The sequence below is a fragment of the Sander lucioperca genome, chromosome 6 (assembly GCF_008315115.2).
Source record: "Sander lucioperca isolate FBNREF2018 chromosome 6, SLUC_FBN_1.2, whole genome shotgun sequence".
NCBI lineage: Eukaryota > Metazoa > Chordata > Actinopteri > Perciformes > Percidae > Sander > Sander lucioperca.
The window spans coordinates 31,591,588-31,610,562 of NC_050178.1; the positions used below are offsets into that span (position 1 = coordinate 31,591,588).

Consider the following 18,975-nt stretch of genomic DNA (forward strand, 5'->3'; position numbering starts at 1 on the left):
GAGGCCAGTTTGTCTGCTGTGAAAAACTGGATGTCAAGTAATTTCTTGCTCCTAAATTTAGATAAAACTGAGATGCTGGTCATTGGCCCTGCTCGACATAGACATCAGTCAAGTAACATCAAGAGACTCTAGACAACTGTGTGATATCCCAAAGTTAGACAGCCAAGAATTTAGGTGTTACCTTGGATTTAACCCTCTCTTTTGATCAGCACATTAAAGATATCAACAAGATCGTCTTTTTCACCTACGCAACACAGCTAAAATTAGGTATTTTCTGTCCATGGCTGATACAGAGATCCTAGTTCATGCCTTTGTATCATCCAGACTGGATTAATGTAATGTTTTGTTGTCAGGCCTGCCATGTGCTAGTAGTAAATGTCTTCAAATGGTTTAGAACGCTGCAGCTACACTAAAAACGAAGGGACATGGTGGGTAGTTCAATTTACAAATACGCATTTATTGTATTTTACAGAATTTATTTATATTTCTCTTTCAAACATATTTTAATCTTGTAGCATTCATTTAATCTTGAGGGATGTAAAGTCTACTAGTCTCAATCATGTTGAGAGGAATGTTTTGTTCAAAATGTAACACACTTGTCATGGACCTCCAGGGCTCTCTTCACAATGAAGGTAAATACAACTTATCAAAACAGTCGTTAGAGGTGATCTGTTAATATGCATTATTTTAACCAAGCTGTTTATCTGCCGGTAAGCAACTTCAGCTAGTTCATGTTAATGCAAATGTTAGCTACCATTCACTATAGCCATGCTAACATTAGCCCTCCAATAGCTTTTTAAAACCCTATTTGTTAATATAATTCACTAATTGTTTGCAAAGGTTTATGCAGCAGTAAGGAAAGAAATAGGTTCATTGTGTTTTTAGGCAAAATGTTCCTTTATGATCATGTATACCAACCTTATATGTGTTGATATTTCAATGTAGTTCCTGAACATCATCACCTATAAAAGCTCATCATATTACGTCACTTTTATCTCTATATGTGTTTGCCCAGAAAAATCCCTTTATTAGTGTGAATCCATGAAACTGAAACCACCTTATGGTATAAAATGAGTCCATGACATCGACCTAGAAAGAAGTAGGTCAAAGCCAGTTGAAGTATTTAACAATAATTGGTTTGATCCAGAAGATCTCACGTTTAAATTGTCAAGTGTTAAGAGATGGCTGGTGGCTCCACCTGTCCAGAAAACAGCTCTTAACATTAGCAGTTTGAAGCATGAACCCTCTGTGCACCAGCATAGAAAAATTTAACAAAAAAAGTTAACTCAGCTGCCTTTTTGAAATAAGGTCTGCTATGAGCCCAGGCAACAACAAAAAAACACACACAACTCTGTACAAAAAACCACAGCTTGAGCAGTAGCCTTAGTGTATTGATAATGAATGCTCTATGAATCATTGCATGAGTAAAAAAATACAAATGGAGAGAGATGCCTACATCACAGACATGTACACTCAGTAGTCTTCAGATTAACACAAAAATACACACAGTACTGCAGGAGGGTTCTTTTTTTTATGCCTTTTTAACATATTAAATTGGGCAACCTTCCTCTATTTCATGTTGATTTTCATCCACTTACAAATATAATCATAGTCATTCAAAGGCCCAGTTTTACAGATCATAACCAGAGTTTTAATCTACTGAACCATACTTGCTATTAGTCACAGCATGAATAATATTAGTTCATTAAAAAATGAAAACGCCCTGACAGTCCATCAAAATTGTATAATCTTGGAAAACACACATTAGTGTTTGAAATAAAAAAAACTCAAACGATCTGTTTTTGTATACATTCAATCAAAATCAAGGCATTTACACGTCTAGTATTACACTCGCCTGGATGATGAGCTACTGCTGGAGTCCTAATGCAGACGTCATGTACAGTGTTCATGTCACGCACGGTGATAGAAACATTACATAGAAATATTAGTCTTGGATGTCAAAGAGTTAATCAGGGGGTTGTTAAAGGAAAACCAAACCAAGACTCTGTACAGGAAACGTCTGAACAGCTATAAGTAACCCTTTGAGTTTTATACACAGAACCAACTGTACAAATAATACAATAACAATCTCGAAAATTAAGCACTTTTACAATTTTAGAATTATAATATTTTTATCAATGCATTTCTATACAGTTATTTTAATTATCTTTAAAGCAGCCTCTCTTTTTTAGCCTCTGTAAAGTTAGTTTTTTTCAATTTACACAACATTATTTATGCATGACCAGCTGTGTTGATCAAAGTATATGCACTCTGGATTTAAATACAACATTCGTTGTCAATAAAGTTAAGAAGTGTGGATGTGTTTAGCGTTAACATCAGTCTATGAAATCTTAAAGTTATTGCAGTTCTTTACTTTTGGCCCCTCTATGCTCAGATAAGCAATTTGAGGCTGAAGGCAAATTCCCATTCTTAACTGAGTGGAGAATAAAGTTGAATATTGACTGCATTATGACATATGAATCATACCAGCTGGTATACAGTGCAATACATTCCTATTGAATCCAAATGCAGAGGCATCTGGATGTAATGTTATGTTTTTTTTTAATCTTACATAGAAAGTATAGTCAGGTAAAATTTGTGTTGTTGTTTTTGTTTTGTTTTGGTTAAATCATTCTAGCAGACATGCCTGTTATTACCAGTGTTTGCTTTCATCCCTGACATACACACACACACACACACACACACACACACACACACACACACACACACACACACACACACACCCTTTAAAACCTCAGGAAGTGCAACATCTGGCAATATGTTCATCAGTCCTGCAGGCCTGTGTGAAGGTACAGGACAGTATGAGGGCAAAGCAACACACACACACACACACACACACACACACACACACACACACACACACACACACACACACACAAACACCACATTTTGATTATGACACTGCTCTCCTAGAGGTGCTGTAACTCAAGCTGGTGCTGCCGCCGCTCTTGTGCGAGATCTTGAGTGTCGTAGCAACCGTTAGGCTCGGCGTCATGGCAACAGGGAAGCTGGGTATAGCGGCTGCTGCAAAACCAACTGTTGTGGCGATGGTAAAGGAGGAGGCCGGTTCATTTGGGCATCCGTACTGAAGTAAGATGTCGACACACTCTTGGCTGCCAGCACTGCGAGCCAGAACCAGAGCTGTCTGCCCCTGAGCATCCCGGTGCCGAACATCAAAGCCATACTGAAGTGAATTGAAAAACGATAAATAAGTGGATTAGATTATGTAATATTCTACATTTTTATCATGTGGAATATATTGCAACTTCAACCTGACAGGCTTGTCTTAAATTATCCCAACAAGGTTTGACTCAGTGAGCTTTAGCGTCTTTCACACCTATAGAGTGGTCTACTGAGTCATCTGTTTTAAAGCTTTTTGTTTTTTGCTAAGGGAATTACTTAGAGGTTCTTGAAGGTAACATTTATTATCTTGCCAGTTTTGCATAACTCAACATGATATTTTACACTAAGAAGAAATTTAAAATTATTTAACACCTTGTCGATACTGTACCTTCACTGTAACATTATCTCTATTCCTATGCATTGCACTTCTATGGTAATATAAAACAGGGCATCCACACAAAGGTTTTATTTACAGAGAGGGAAGGAAACGCACCCAAACAAGAAGCTGCGTCATCACCACATCAGCCTGTTGACAGGCAGCGTGCAGGGCAGAGCCAGGCAGTCTTAGCGCTAAGAGCGACCTGCAGGAGAGCGCCAGGCTGAGAGGGGCATTAATGTCCTCCTTAGTGCAGTGGGCCAAAAGGAGCAGCAGCTTGGGGAGGTTGTGCTCCATCACTGCCAACAGAAGACGGCCAGATAGTGTGATGTCTGGGCCCTCGCCAGGAGTGGGAGGGGGCAACGGCGCCACAAACAGTTTCTGCTCATATTTGGCTCTGATCCACGACTCCCGTTCCTCACTGAACAAGCAAAGAAAGCAAAGAAAATTGATGAATATTCATTCAAATACATTTACAGCTTCTTGTCTTTCTCCTGTTCAAGAATAACAACAAATTATTTCTACTGAAACTTCACATAACATACATGACAAACTATTGAAAACAAATTTCTAAGTATGCAGCTCTTACATACATACTGTAAAACAATGAACTAAAGCAGTGTTTATGTCACATCAATAATGTCACATCTCAAAACATTATGGTCTTTACCGTGTAGCATCAGGTGCTGGTTTACGGTGGCCCAGCGTGCGTGCCTCCCATATACTGTTGACCAAGTGGTTGCCAATGGCACTGAGAACCAGCGTCAGCTCTCGTGGGAGATCATCAAGATCCAACGAGCGAACACGTGACAGATGGGTCCCCAAGTTTCTGTGTATCCCTGAACACTCGATGCATATGAGGGCGCCCAGGTTCAGACTGGCCCAGGTTGGATCTTAAAGAAAAAGGTACACACAACAAATTAGGCTGCCACTTCATTTGAAACTGAACTATGTGCATATGGTTGACAGATTTATACTGTTTTAATTTGCTGTGTGGCATTTAAATATGCTAGTTTGGTCAAGTAATGCCACAAACGTGACTGAAGTTGTTTGAAATCCAGTTTGGGCAGGTTTTAAAGCAGGGCTGTTTAATCTGTGGCCAATGTGCCCAACGTTAAATTCCCCTGAAACTCTGGCTCTTTAAACTGTTCCAACATTAGAAAAACATTCAGCATTCAGCAGTAAACATTGTTGCAATTTTTTCAGCAGATATTTTTCCTTGTGGAAGAAGAAAAGTTATTTCAAGGCATGGATAACAACACGGTTCAGATTCAGCAAAGCATTTCATCTCTGTTTTAAAAAGTCTAGTCAAGTTTAAACAATTACACAATATGAAAACAATAATACTGAAAAATAACACTATTTTTCCTCTGCATATGAGAAATATGTTCAAATTCAGAAAACACACAAAAACAAAGATTGTTACTAAGAGGGATGGTGCATGTAAGGTCACTCGGTTAATCTGGGATTCTCTCACAGGTGCAGTGTTTATTGCATGTAAACTAAATAGTTATTCCATTTTGTCATTTGTCTCTCTCATATTTTACAGCATCTGAACTAATAAGCAACTGTTCAAAATATATGTTAAATACAGTATCTTAAATGCCAAAATATAGTCCAAAGGTAGTCTTCTTTGGACAGTCTAAGATGTGAAAAGACCAAAACCAAAAATAGATATAAACATGTTCAAAGAGGAGAAAAGCTATTAACATGTGTCACTAACTTGGAGCATCACAGTCAACACAGAAGTTGTTGCCCTTCGCGTTGCGGATCGCCTGCAGAACCACTGCTTCACTCTGGCTGTTCTTGCGAGCCTGTGGAAAATGCAGAGTATGGTTAAAATGAGAGAAACACCAGCAAACTAACCCTCTGTGATATGAGCTCTGATAACTGCTCATTACTAAGAACAATGATTATAATTTCCAAATCTCCAAGTGAGAAAGCAGTGGTAGATGGCTATAATCATTATTATGACCATTTAAAGCTGTAAAATTATTGGTTCTGGCATCCTGGGACACACAATTCTCATAACACTTATAAAGAAATACATTGTGGGGTTACAGTTATTATTCAGAATCATTATATTAGTGGCAATTACCATTTTTTAGATGATTGAACTAGTTCAACACCAGGACGTACTCCTCACTCGAGAACAGAAACCAGCACAGCCCATTGGTGGACAGGACTGTTAGTCCGACACATACAGTACAGGAGATGGGGTGGGTTTTTGGTAATGGCCAATCAAATTAGCTGCCCTCATCCTTTTTAAAAGTAGCAGCAGTAACAGTTTCCTAGGCCAGCCTCTCCTGAGAGAAAACTGTTCTTATCCAGGAGTCCCAGGGTGCAAATACACAGCACACAAAATGAGTATACGGCCCTCCAAATGTGCTTCCAAGGGCAGATACATCTAAATTTACATTTCATGTAGTAGAATAAATTTGTGGAACAGCTGAGCACTTATACAGGATACAGGATGTATGTGTGTCTCTGCCAACAAAAACCTAAAGAATTGTTCTGTAGACTTGCAGTGGGAGCTGGTCTGAGCAGATGGAAATACAGACAATATTCCATGCCAATATGGGTACCAGTATTGCGCTACAGCACCTGATCTACAAATATACAACCTCAGGTGTATGACTGCCCTCCTCGATGCAAGCAGGAACACATAATAGTAAGGTGAATCTTGCCCTGTACCAAAATGGCATTGCTACTGCATTTGCGCCTCTGCATAAAAACGTGAAACTATTTATAATTTTTTTGTCATTTGTCAATTCAATTTATGTTGCCTTTTGTTCATTCTTGCCTTGTTTTTGCTGCTCTCACAGAGCTGCAGGCTGGCCAGGATCTGGCTCTCAATGGCTTGGACCCAGGAGTCCCTCTCCTCCACACTCTGGGCTTCAAAGTGCCATGTTTGGCCGGTGCTTGACACGATGATGAAATCAAAGTTATCCTCATCTGACACAGAAAAACATGAGCATAGAAACAAGAAATACTTCATCAGGGACTATTTTTGCCCCTGTGGAAAGTTAAAGCAGTCACGCAAATGTAGATATTTAATTAATAGTCTGTTAACATTATGAACAAAAAAGACTGTTTGCATGCATCTGTGCAGTTAAGCATCCATGTCTTAGGCATAAGAAAGTCTATAACCACATGCTAAAATGTACATACATGTAGATAAAATAATTTAGATGCATGTAATTTAGCCATTCTACAACAAAACCTTGATATAAGGATATAATGTCCCTCCCTAATGTGACAGGAAAGCAAAAGAACAGCAACACAAGGTGACAGACAGGCATGTGCAGAGGGTCCGCCAGAGTTTAAAAGATGCAGCATGACAGATCAACATTACCTGTCTTGCTTACGTTTCTTAAGCTACCAAAGCTTTTAAGTTTCCACAGTTTGCGTTTGGCTGCATGAGAAGAAGAAAAAGAGAAAAAGTCACAGAAACGCCAACAAGATAAAAGAGAGGAAATAATACATCGGATTATGATTGTTGCTTTTATCGTTGGGGGACTTGCTAAATGCTGAATATTAAAAGAACATATGGAGGTTATGGGATTTACCATCTGCTTGGCCAATGGTTGCATCTCCTTTTTGGTTCATGCTCTTCTTTCTACGAGGCTTCTTCCTGTCTGTCACCGGGGAGGAGGAGCCTACGTCTTTGGTGGAGGAGGAGCTGGACACACCCTCGACTGCAGAGTCTTGCAACGAGATCACACAAAAACATACCAAATTACATTTATCTGGTACAAAACATGCATGTTTTTTAAAAGATGAAGGTCATTTACTCACCAACACTTTGAGCGTGATTTGATAGTGTAGAGGGACACCGCTGCACGCCTCGGTTGCTCCTCAGGAACAACGCACCACCCAGCCCTTCCATCTCCTCCACTTGCAGGAGGCTGCTGGCGCTCACAGGGACTAAGGAAATGATAGCAAGAATGCACTTAATAATAAAGTCATTTACACAAACAAAGCAGATGTAAAACAGATACATAAAAGTAAACACATTCCTGATTTTGTGTGAACTCCAGAGAAAATAAAAAGCAGCGCATGACTAAAGAAGTCCTGCAAAAAACTTCAGGATCCGTTATGATGCTCTTTTGTCCTTTTGCAAAGATTTTGGAATAGAAGCTTGAGCCTTCTTCACAGAGAAAGTCTTAAAATACAAGAAACCGTGGATTTTTTGTATTTCTGACGTCACCTAACTCACATGCACCCACAAAGAAAAGAAAAGAACAAGGGTGGAGATGCATGCAAAGGCATTGCCATTTGTATAAGCAAAGTCTATTGCTATAATTGTCTAATAGTTAGGAAACGGCAGTTAGAATGCATTATTTGTTATTGTTTTATGCTTATGCACAGATTTCGGTAAAGGAATTTGTTTAGCTTTGTATACTTTGTTGAGGAATCTAAAGAATATATATAGAATATATATATATTTTTACCTGGGCCGACACCCTCAGCTCCCGGCACATCTTTGGCGCGCCCGTTGAGCCCGACTGGAAGGCCACTGGCAGGTACAGCACGAGGTGGTCGCTTTCCTGGCACCTTCACTGTCACTCGCAGCAGGTCCATCTCCTTCCCAGGAGCATTTAGCATGTAGTCCTGCCAAGCCAAACATCAGCCATTACACATCAACCACTAGCCGTCAGTGGTGCTTTCAGCAGCACAATGCTTTAGAGCTCCGTGAACACACTGACTCACATTGACACTGGAGTGATAGGACAGTATGCCGTCGTTGGACAGCGTGACATACTTCTTCTTCCACTCTTTGTTGAGCGAGTTCCCGCTGCGCTTCAGCAAGATGCCCTGATGGAGGTGACAAAACCAAAGAGTGAGAATTTATTTCAAATGTCTTGTGTGTTCATCTTGCACATTTCGACAGCATGATGACTGCTGGCTGCCAAAAGCATCCACTATCCTATTCATCAGGCCAATATGGGAGATCACAACACTGCTTTTACACATTTGATTTGAAGTAACTGCTGGTGTGCTGTCCTCTGCAGAGGGTAATTAGATACATCATGCTTATTTCTGCATCCAGTGCAAATCTGTGTCCTACCTGTTTGATGGGAATGGAGCGTCCACTGCCCAGATCTCCCTTATAGTCTGCACTCCTTCTGTTTGAGTCACTGCCTCTCCGACCCTAAACAAAGTACAAAAGGAGCAATATCGGCATCAAAGGCAATAATGGTGTAATTATGGAAGTTTTCCTTACGGATTGCTGTACATTTCATTACAAAGCCATCAAAAGTATTTGGAAATATGAGTTTCTGCTGACTGTAAAAGCTGGCTTAGAAATGTAAGTGAAATCGATAGAAATTAGTGTAATATCAGTGCCATTCAGCCTTACATTAAAGCTGCACTAATCAACATTTTTTATATTAACAATGGATAAAATAATTGCTAATAATGTGAAAGGGGTCACTTGTAGCGATGATAGTAATTTTCTAAATACAATGTCAGATAATCCCACCATGTTTTAAAGCAATAGACTGAGTTCCTAATAAAATTTAAAAACTAATACAGAACACAGACTTTACATTATATATTCACCATTCAGCCCCGAATTGATCAAAAGTTGATGTGTATGCTGTTTATAAGGTTCCTGTTGACAAGCCAAATCCTAAACCAAGTTATGGCCGTTTCTAAATTATGAATTAAGTTCCCCAATATGTTATTTGACAATTTTATTTGGGGGGGAAAAAGGCTGTTTCATGCAGTTTAGTTTTCAGACTATAAACATCAAAGATAATGCAAATAACTGCAGGGTGATACAGGGCATTTTTGATTATCTTAAAAATAAAATGTGAAAAATGTTTGAGAAGGCACACTCGCATTGTCTTATATATTATGTCACAATCACAACGTTAAAAAAAACGTAAAAATGAAAAGAAAAAAGGGAAAGAGGATTAAAATAAAAGGGGGCATAAGCATGACTGCTCTGGCTACTAAAAAACAATCACTTGACCGTTATGTACCGCAAATCTGGAGGTGCGTCTCCGGGTGACACTGCGGACTGACCCAGGCGTGGCACTATCCTGCTTTTCCCCTCTCACTGTCTTGCCAATCTCTTTATGACAGATCACAGGAGTGGAGGGAAGTGATGAGGAGTAATCACTGCTCTGACCACCGTTACTGGCCTAAAGATAGTAAAGAGCCAGAGCAGGAGGAGGAGGGGGCGATGGAGTAATAGTTGAGAAGAAAAAGGAGATAATTGAGTTTGTTACAACAGCATGCCGACAGCCTTTAAAAATAGCCTGACAGAAGAATAAAATATAAAATTTACGAGGTAAGAAAAGGCACAAGCCATTTTTTCAGACAGTGTGGAACAGATAGACAGTTTTACCTGTCCTGGAAAGACACCTGACACGGGGGTGGAGCCTCCAGAGTGACTGGGAGAGTTAGGGAGAGATTTACAGGAAGCCAGTAGAGCAGCTTGCTTCTTGGCTGCCATGATCTTCTGAGCAGCTGTGGAACCAAAAAAAAACTTTAAAATAGACACATAACCTTCATATATCTGCATCTTCTGCAGTATAATCATCAATGCTCTGGTCTGCACACATACCATCAGTGAAGACTCTGTTCACATTGAGGCCGTATGTTGCACAGGTTTCATAGTAGGTGCAGCGCCGCACGTCTGAGCAGAGCTGTCTGGCCCTGGCATCATCTATTACTCTGGGGTTGGTGCTGCTGATCTTATCTAGAAAAAGCACAAATCGCAAATATAAGTTCACTCATGCAAACATTTGAATCAAAGCACGTGTTGCGTGTGAGTGTCTTACCCTGAGTACCAACTACTATGAAAGGTATCTCAGAAACGGGCCGGTGGGTAGCGAGCTGGTGGTAGATTCTGTAAACTTCCTGGAAGCTGGCCTCGTTTTCCAAACTGAAGACCAAGATAACTGCATCCACCCAACTTGCAAACTGAAGAGAAGGGAGGAGGAAAAAAAGAAGAGCAGCACTCTGGCAGTAAGGACTAGATTGCATCAAGTATAATTAGTTGTCCACATTAACCAAGTTCAAACCCACCTGAGCACCCGGGACTTCTGTTTCTTCTCTGATTATCAACACGTGGCTCTGTCCATCCACCAAGACGTCCTTAATGTACTGGCGACCTGCAAATACACAGTAGGAATAAACAAGAGTTGTTATCGATATTTTTGCAGTTCACACGTATAATTAATAACATTAATAGCATGCCATGGCCCTGGCTCATCTAAATTGAATGTAGCCAGTATTAATGTAATACATTTTATATTTCGTCTCTTTCTTCTTTTATTGTTGGTTTCTTTATTTTTATTATTTAATTTTTCTCTTTTCTTTTCTTCATTGTTTGTTTTTTGTCTCTTTTTTTCTACATATAAACTTGATTGATTGACTTGAAAATTGATGTGTATATTTTGTTCTGTTATTCGATTTTTCTTTTGTCCTTTACTTTGTTGTTACATATTAAACTGTAATCATACTCCATATTAAAGGGAGACACTTTATAAGCTTATAAGTTTCTTGTCTTCCTTGCAAATGTTTTTTTTTATGATGGATTGGTTACTATGTACAAATTATTTTGATGTGCTAAATAAAGAAGAAAAAAAATGTTATTAAGCTCTAATGTCAGTCATGTACTGACATTGTCAGAGAAAAACACACGGTAACGGTTGTAGATGAAGACATGTGAAACCAACCCTCAGTGTTCTCCAGCTGCAGGTAACTTCCTGTCAAGTGCCTGTGGACCAGAGCGGACTTCCCACTGCACAGACCTCCCAAAACACCCTGAAGAGCACAAACACACAGATAGAGAGTGAAAATATTAATTTAGTATTAAATCCCACTCACCAGTTTGTAAAATATATGCCCTACCTGATGCTTACCAGGTGAAGCTCTTGTATAGTTTGGCTCATTGTCCATTCTTGACTGCTGGTGCATGCAGCTAAAGAAAGAAAAATGACAGCAAAAAAGGAGAGAGAGGGGATTAATTAATAAAAAGTAAAACATGTAATGGTAACTTGCTATGTAACAAGATGCAGGATAACAGAGCTAACATCTGGGCTAACACGCTAACTAAGCTAAAAAAAAACAAACCTCCTCATATCCATTTCTGTACTGGAAAAACTAACATGATCATCGACCTTCTCATCTGACTGTGAGCAAGCCAGCTAACTATTAAAACCAAATGTCAGACTGCTTTAAGAAGTGTGTCATACAGGGGGTCTGTAATGCTACGAACAGGAAATAAAGATTTGCCTCCATTAAGAGAAAAAATACCTTCAACAACTTCAAAACCTTCCTCCGTCTTATTTACACGTTTGACACGTTGTATGTTGTTAGCATCCAAACTAGCCACCAACACACCCATGACTCACCTGGGTTTTTTGTTCAGAGTCAGGGAAATAAAAAGTAAGCACCTTCACAATGAGGAGCATACCTGTGTTCACTGGTTTAATAAAAGCTACCCAGGCTAACCATGCCAATACAGTCTTTGTGCTAAGCTAAACTAAACTAGATCTATTTCTGGAAATGAACATAGAAGAAGTTGTTACCGGACTCGTCGTCTCTCTGACTAAATTAAATAAGCCTATTTCCCAAAATGTTGGAATGATCCTTTAAAACAGTGGCTGCTGACTGCCGGCCAGGTTTGGTCTGACTGCCTGTGAACACAGCACAGTGAGGAGAGTCAGGGTGTCCAAGCCTCCCCACTGGGTGCAGAGAGGCTGTAGCTCCCACACAGCCACAGTGAGCATCCAGAAAATGTAATCAAGTCATACACAATTGTCAACATATGCATGTTAAAAAAAACAAAAAAACAATGTTAAACACGCCATCTTTTGCCTTTTATTATGGTTACCCTGCAAAAAAAGCCTCCTAACAATTTATCTATTCAGGCTTGAAAATGTATTATTCTTTACAAACAAAAATGAAATGGCTCTTTAAGATATGATAGAAAATAACTGCTGTCAAGTGAGTCATCTAGTTACAGAGTTTCTTTTTTAGGTTGTTGGCAGACGTCAGCATCTCCAGAGATAAGCAATCTCATTCCTCTTTCAGTTCTTGACAGTCTTTGAAAAGCAGAATTTGACTAAATGTAATGACTTATAAATTACAATATAAAACAACCCTATGAAAACAAAAGCTATCATTTAGATTATAAAAAAGTGTAACATGTCTAATGTAAATTAACTCCCTTTGAAAACCTGATGCATCTCATTTTATCGTATTTGAGCTTTAACAGTCATAAGATGATCTATTAGGGGTAGCTCAAATAAAGCTGTGTTTGTGTTGGTTTTCTGGCTTTGGTTTTACTGATAAGGACTACATGATGACTGAGTTTTAATTTAAAAAACCTACATTATGTTCCAAGTGTCATGATGATATATAGTTTGTGAGATTATGGCCAAATATATCTACTTCATCTCTTAACTGTGATCATAATGATCCACCAGCTGTGCAGGTTTATTGTGTAGCAGTCGGTTGAGTACGTTATCAGATTTGGTACTAAAATAAGACGTAGGCGAGGCAGCACCGGCCGCTGTCAGGTAGCCTGCTGAGCTCCTGCTGAACTGCGACACACAGTCGGACAAAATTTGCAATTAGCCATCAATTTTTGTAAAACGGCCCATATTTGACCTCTACATGGTTGATTTCTCGCATACAAATAGTCTCAGAAGTGAATTTAGTAATTAAATAGCAGACCTCTGGAGATCTGCATGACCTAGCTAGAGTCAGAAGACTAAGCTGACCTCAGGTCAGTGGTGTAGCCTATGCAAATGTTGGGGCGTGACAAAGACTAGGAGTTGAGATGCTAACTTTTAGCTTTGTTCAGATTCGCCCGTTTTCAGCGGCAGTTTCAAAATGTGAGATTTGCATAGTAAAGAGATATCAATGGGATTTTTCTTCTATGTATGTCCTATTTACCCACCAAACTGTCGTTATACAACTATGACAAGGTAAAATTGGTTTTGCATTCTATCACCCCTTTAAGATTCTTCTTCAAACAAAATAGAGATACGACCGGTACATTATAATGGAATACTGAAACAAAGACTGAATATCCTGAAGCAAAATAAGACAGATAAATCCACTAGTGGCAAGAAAATGATCATTGAAACAATTCTTAAAACAAGCTGATTTCTTTTATGGAATTATGTACAATACATTCCACTACAACAACATGTTTGACATTTTGAATGTTTAACTTCACACAACACAACACAACACAAACACAACACAAACACACACACACACACACACACAAAAGCTGTTTGGGTCACGTTGAGCTTGGGCGGAGCCACGCCATTTGCCGGCTTTTCCAGGGACACAGATTCTAACTTTATCTCCCCTACTCTACCTCAACCCATCTTTGGTCAACTCCCACGCCCCCCCCCCTCCATCAGCAGCTTCACGCCACAGACCAAATAGCATCTCTCACGGCTTGCTGTTGCCATGGCAACTCCATTTTCCAGAAGCCTCCAGCCTGGGTCTCTATACAATAAATTGTGTCTCATGGACACAGCGACGTGTGTGAGAGGCAGAGAGACCACCTGTGTGCTTTTGATGCTAAAAATATGCGAGTGCGTGCATGCCTTGACAATGATGACCATTTTTTTCTAAATTAAATTTGATCAATTAAGTACCAATAATCACAATACTGACATAACATGGAAATCACAGGTTCAACAAGACACAATGTTGACTGTGCGGCTCCTAAACACTTAAACACGATCTGGACGAATGAATAGGCTCCATTTGAAGGCTGATTAACTCCACGCACAGAGCAGGAAGTCGCGGGTTCCTGTTCTCCTCACTCCTCCGATGAACACAGCTCTGTGTATCCCCAACCTTAATTATTCATGTCCCACTTACTCCTGACAAATTATTCAGAGCTTACTCCAAAACCACACTCTGTCAAAGATTTTCTTTAGAACATATCAATAAAGATTAAAGATTGATAAAGTTGCATCATTTCACTTATTTCAAATGGAGGGGTCTTAATATTTCATGAAGTGTTTTCGTAGTTTTTGACAAGACTGAAGTGATTTCTATTTGTTTGAGTGTCAGGGTTTGGGGAATTCCTCAAAACAGAGATCCAAAACATTGATTACATTACTGAAAGTAGAGAAAGCACTTTAATGTTACAGCATTTTAACCTTCTTCACTATGAAAATGTACAGTGAAGCTGATAAAGAACAATCTGTTCTAATTTATTCAAACTTTTTCTGCAACATTAATGAAGTTAATATCCTATATATAGCTGGTTTTAGTTGAGTTGTATGTTTGTCATATTTTTTTTATTTATTATTTACTGCTCTTTAGATCTTTAGAAACAGATCCGGCTTTTGTCAAGGAAGATGATTAACTTGACACTTAGATGACCTAGTGAGATGATTTAGTGATCAATATAGGGCTTTGAGTGATTGGTTGTTTGGTCTATGAAATGTCAGAAAATAGTGAAAAATTCCCATGACTATTTCCTACAATCCAATGTCACATATTCAAATAGCTTTACCCCAATACTTACTCCAAAACCTCAGAAATAATGAGTACTATCACATGAGACAAAGAAATGCAGCAAATCCTCACATTTGAGAAGTGAAAAACGAAGAATGTTTGGTATTTTTGCTTGAAACATTTCTTAAAGGATTAATTGATTGTCAAATAGTTGTTGATAAAATGTCAGTTAATTGTTTTAGCTCTAGATCATGAATGAATCTGAGTAATGATTTACCCATTTGTGCCATGATGGAGTTAAATCTGACTATTTACAGGATAAATGCCACCCATATTTTAACAGTTAACCTTTAATACCTAATACCTGCCCTACTTATTACCTCAGATGTCATTTTGTTTTGAAAGTGTGCTGCGTTGTTCCCTTTCTGCAGCTCCTCATATTATTAAATATGATTGGCAATATATTTTCACCAGATGTCGTCAATGGAAGTTATTGTGTAGCCCTGAGAAATAGTTTCAGATACACCGAGAGCTAAGGGCAGCAATGAAAGAGAACTGTTGCACCAAATCCCTTAAAGACAAGAAAGGTTATCGAGAGCTGATGTCAGACACAGTCACATCAGGGTTACCGGTCATGTCACAAACACCGATGCTGTTCATCAGTAAAGCCTTCAATTAACATGTGTCATTTGGTCATCTAAGAAAAGTACAACAGTTTATTCTGAATGAAAATAACCACAGAAGACACTGAATTTATTTTAGTGCTAAAGCCAATTCAAAACCACTTTGCATGACAATAAGCATGATAAATGCATGATCACCTGAGAATTGAATATGGCAAATGTGTGTAATTTACAGCAACTATGCCCAAATAAATGAAATGTTTAAGTAAATGAATGACTTAGAAGAGCAGTAGAGCATTACTGGAACTGAGTGGGAGCATATTGTTTTGGTTTAGGTTCACACAACTCCAGAGAGGGCAACATAAATGAGAATAAATATGTGATCCTGTGTAATAACATTAAATAAAATGGTATTTGTAGTAGCTTAATTTCAGCCTAAGTGAGCACCGGGAAAGTGAAACACCAGATGCAATGGTGTTTTTTAGATAGTAGTAGTAATAGTAGACGCATGAGGTGGCCTTACCTTCCTCCTCACTAGATCCCCTTTCCACAGCTGGATAGAGAGGAGGTGCGGTGCTGACGCTGGCTGGAACCGCTGTACTTTTGGTGAAAATACCACTAATGAACTTGAGCATCTTTCGGTCACGGGGAGGAGCGCGCTGGATTGTTCCTCCCTGGCTCTCCTTCCCCTTCTTCAGGTCCTCAGAGAGGGAATGTAGGTCGCTGTTGTCCAGGGTACGACTTGTACCTTTTCTTTGAGGCCTGGACACGTCGGTGACAGGAGGTGCAGGCAAGGAAACAGAGACTGTCTTAAATCTCTCCTCTTGAGGGCTGTCCCTAGCCATTATGCCAGAAAATCCTCCGCTGATGGGAGCTCCGGGGCGAATGAGCGTGCCCCTGCCGTCACTGTCAGCCCAGGACGCCCTATAAGGCCCCAGAGTTGTAGCTGCCATTAAGGGGGACTGGTCCCCAAAACGGTTATCCCTTCGATCCAAAGTCCTAGCAGAGTGATACAGGCTTGTATTGGCCTCTCTGAGTTCCCTCCAGCATGCAGAGTTGCCTCCTGCATGTGACCTCATCAGGACTTCAGGGCGCTGACTGACCTGTGGCGGGATGGAAAAAGGGAGGCTGCAACGTAAGCGACTGTTCAGGTCTGCTCCATTTTCACCCTTTAGGAAGAGCATGGGGGGCTCTCTGTAGAGCTCCGTCTTAGGGCGCATGGCGTCTGAGCGAGGCCCCTCTCTGCGCACAGTTCCCTCAGCGCTAGTTCCTCCATACACTTTGACCATTTGCCTAACAGGTGGATGTACAAAAAAAGTGTCTTTGCTTTTACTAACTGATACAATCTCTTTTGGGTGTCCATGAGTCTCCCTACTTTCAGGCTTTCCCCTGTTCTCAGTGGGGCTGCCATACTTGCCATGCTGCACCTGTTCCACTTCTTCTTCTACCGGTGTGTTTTCTTTTTCCTCCACTTGTATACACACAAGTCCTTCCCCTTTTTCCGGGGCATCCTCCTCCTCCTTCTTAGGGCTCCCTTCCCCCTCTGGAAGAGCCTCCCTCTGGTTCCCTGCTACATCCTCTGGCACAGCTTCAACCTTCACCAGAGTTAGGGAAATGAGGTACGTGGTGCGTCTCTGTGGGTTGCCTGCCTTGCTCATTGGGACAGCAGACTTCAGCACAGTACCACCTGCTCTCTGACCTAGCCAGACCTGCACACCTCAGTCATGGCAACCAGGACAAGACTGGAGCAGAAGAGAAAGAAAATCTAAGATCAAGATCAAACACATCAGACACCTTATCAAACCTTGTGTAGCTGATTATGTCTGATTTCAGGCCTGTATACTTGACAGGAATCCAAGTTTCCTTTTAAAACCCTCAATAAAGACACAAAGAGTCAGTGAAAAAAAGAGGACTGCTTCGAATTGCAAATTTCCAGAATATATTTAAAAGGATGACCCAGTGGTGAAACAAGTCTAGACTGTTTTTTAATGCCTCCTCTTCAATGCATACAGATACTACTGGTCTCTACCACTGATTCATTCATAATCCTTACCTCCCTTTCTCTCTCATTGATTCTGTGAAAATCTCACATATAGACACACAGATAGCTTATAAGAAGACATTTATTTTCACTGTGTTGATGTCTCAGGCTCAGATTTCAGCCTGGAATTATGCAACAGCCAACACATTCGGTTGATCCATTTCTCAACTAAGGACTAAAATGAATACTGGCTGAATAATGCCACCTTACTACAGTATGTGTCTTGGATTTTGCTAATATCCTACCTTCATTTTTCCTGATGAATATCCATTGCACAGTTCCTTGTACATATGATTTGATGAAGAATTTATCTCGCCATCAGATAACCATTCATATCAAACGGCACATCAAATAAGGCTGACAAAAAAAGCCCAGAGTCCAAGAAAAAAAAAAACAGGTTAAAGGGAACAGGGTGCAAACAAATCAAAATGGAAATCATTCACTTGTCACGAAGCTTCTGGCAGCTGGAGCCTCCGTTCGACAATGTCATGCATAAAATTATGTATGCACGGTGTGAGGGTCACTGGGAGATGCTGAAAAAACATCTGTTGTTATGTCTCCAGAATACATTTTTTTTTTTAAAGATGAAGTAGCCAGATTTACGCAGCCTGAGCAATGCTTCCTTGTGCCTGTATTCCTCCTTTGGAGAGCAGCTCCTCTCGGTCACCGCATCCTCTCCTCCGAGTGCCTCATCCAATTAGCAAGTCAATAAAATGTGTCTGTGAGGCAGAGGAAGCCCACCAGCTCACCACAGCCCCTCCTCCTTTTTTTCCTCCTCTTCCCGCTGCCACAGAGCCTTGCAGCCCCCGCTAGCCTGCTGATAGCTGCCGCACAAGCAGCTCCACACTGGATCCAGCTCTGGCAAACAGGCTAGGGATGAGAGGCTCGCAGTAAGGTGGTTGTGGTCCTTGCCAATGTCCATCAGATTTTTATCGTAACGACACAACAAAAGAGAGACAGGAGGGAGAGAGAAAAGCACTCAACTCTGCTCCTACCAACGTATCTGCTCTGTCTCCAGCTCTGTCTCTCTCCTCTCCTTTTCCAAAGCAATTTATGGGCAGCTCCTGCCTCCTCTCCCTGCCTCACTGTCTGTCAGCTCTGAGTGAGGAAGTGAGGATGCACAGGATGAATGTCGATGTCTATGAATCATTGCAATAGGGAATAAAATGGAAAAAAAAGATGTTAAAGAGAATAAAAATGTTTAGGAAGCAAAACTGATTTTAGCAGCATGTAATTGAATTACATGGAGAGGAAACTGAAGATACTAATTTGGGTTTGCACGTGATGATGCAAGACAGTAAATAATTAAGGGAAAGAAAAAACGAATTCTTGGTAAT

The 18,975-nt window shown here is 40.2% G+C and overlaps 1 protein-coding gene across 2 annotated transcripts; it reads right to left on the bottom strand.

Annotated features, from left to right (window-relative positions):
* Positions 1–1,350: 1,350 nt before the first annotated feature.
* On the bottom strand, positions 1,351–18,754 carry LOC116066200 (arf-GAP with GTPase, ANK repeat and PH domain-containing protein 1-like). Of its 2 annotated transcripts, XM_036001934.1 has the most exons (21): positions 17,884–18,754; positions 16,121–17,339; positions 11,401–11,459; positions 11,215–11,302; positions 10,562–10,647; positions 10,315–10,456; positions 10,098–10,232; positions 9,879–10,000; positions 9,511–9,672; positions 8,592–8,675; positions 8,234–8,338; positions 7,975–8,134; positions 7,319–7,447; positions 7,090–7,227; positions 6,876–6,935; positions 6,324–6,475; positions 5,244–5,334; positions 4,191–4,413; positions 3,638–3,941; positions 2,904–3,205; positions 1,351–2,862 (listed from the first exon to the last, which is right to left on the bottom strand). In XM_036001934.1, exons 2-20 carry the CDS (start codon positions 17,253–17,255, stop codon positions 2,915–2,917), a joined length of 3,666 nt encoding a protein of 1,221 aa, XP_035857827.1. In that variant the 5' UTR covers positions 17,256–17,339; positions 17,884–18,754; the 3' UTR covers positions 1,351–2,862; positions 2,904–2,914. The 2 variants fall into 2 exon arrangements, with proteins under 2 accessions (XP_035857827.1, XP_031177981.2); XM_031322121.2 differs by having other exon boundaries at positions 1,351–3,205.
* Between the last annotated feature and the right edge of the window lie 221 nt (positions 18,755–18,975).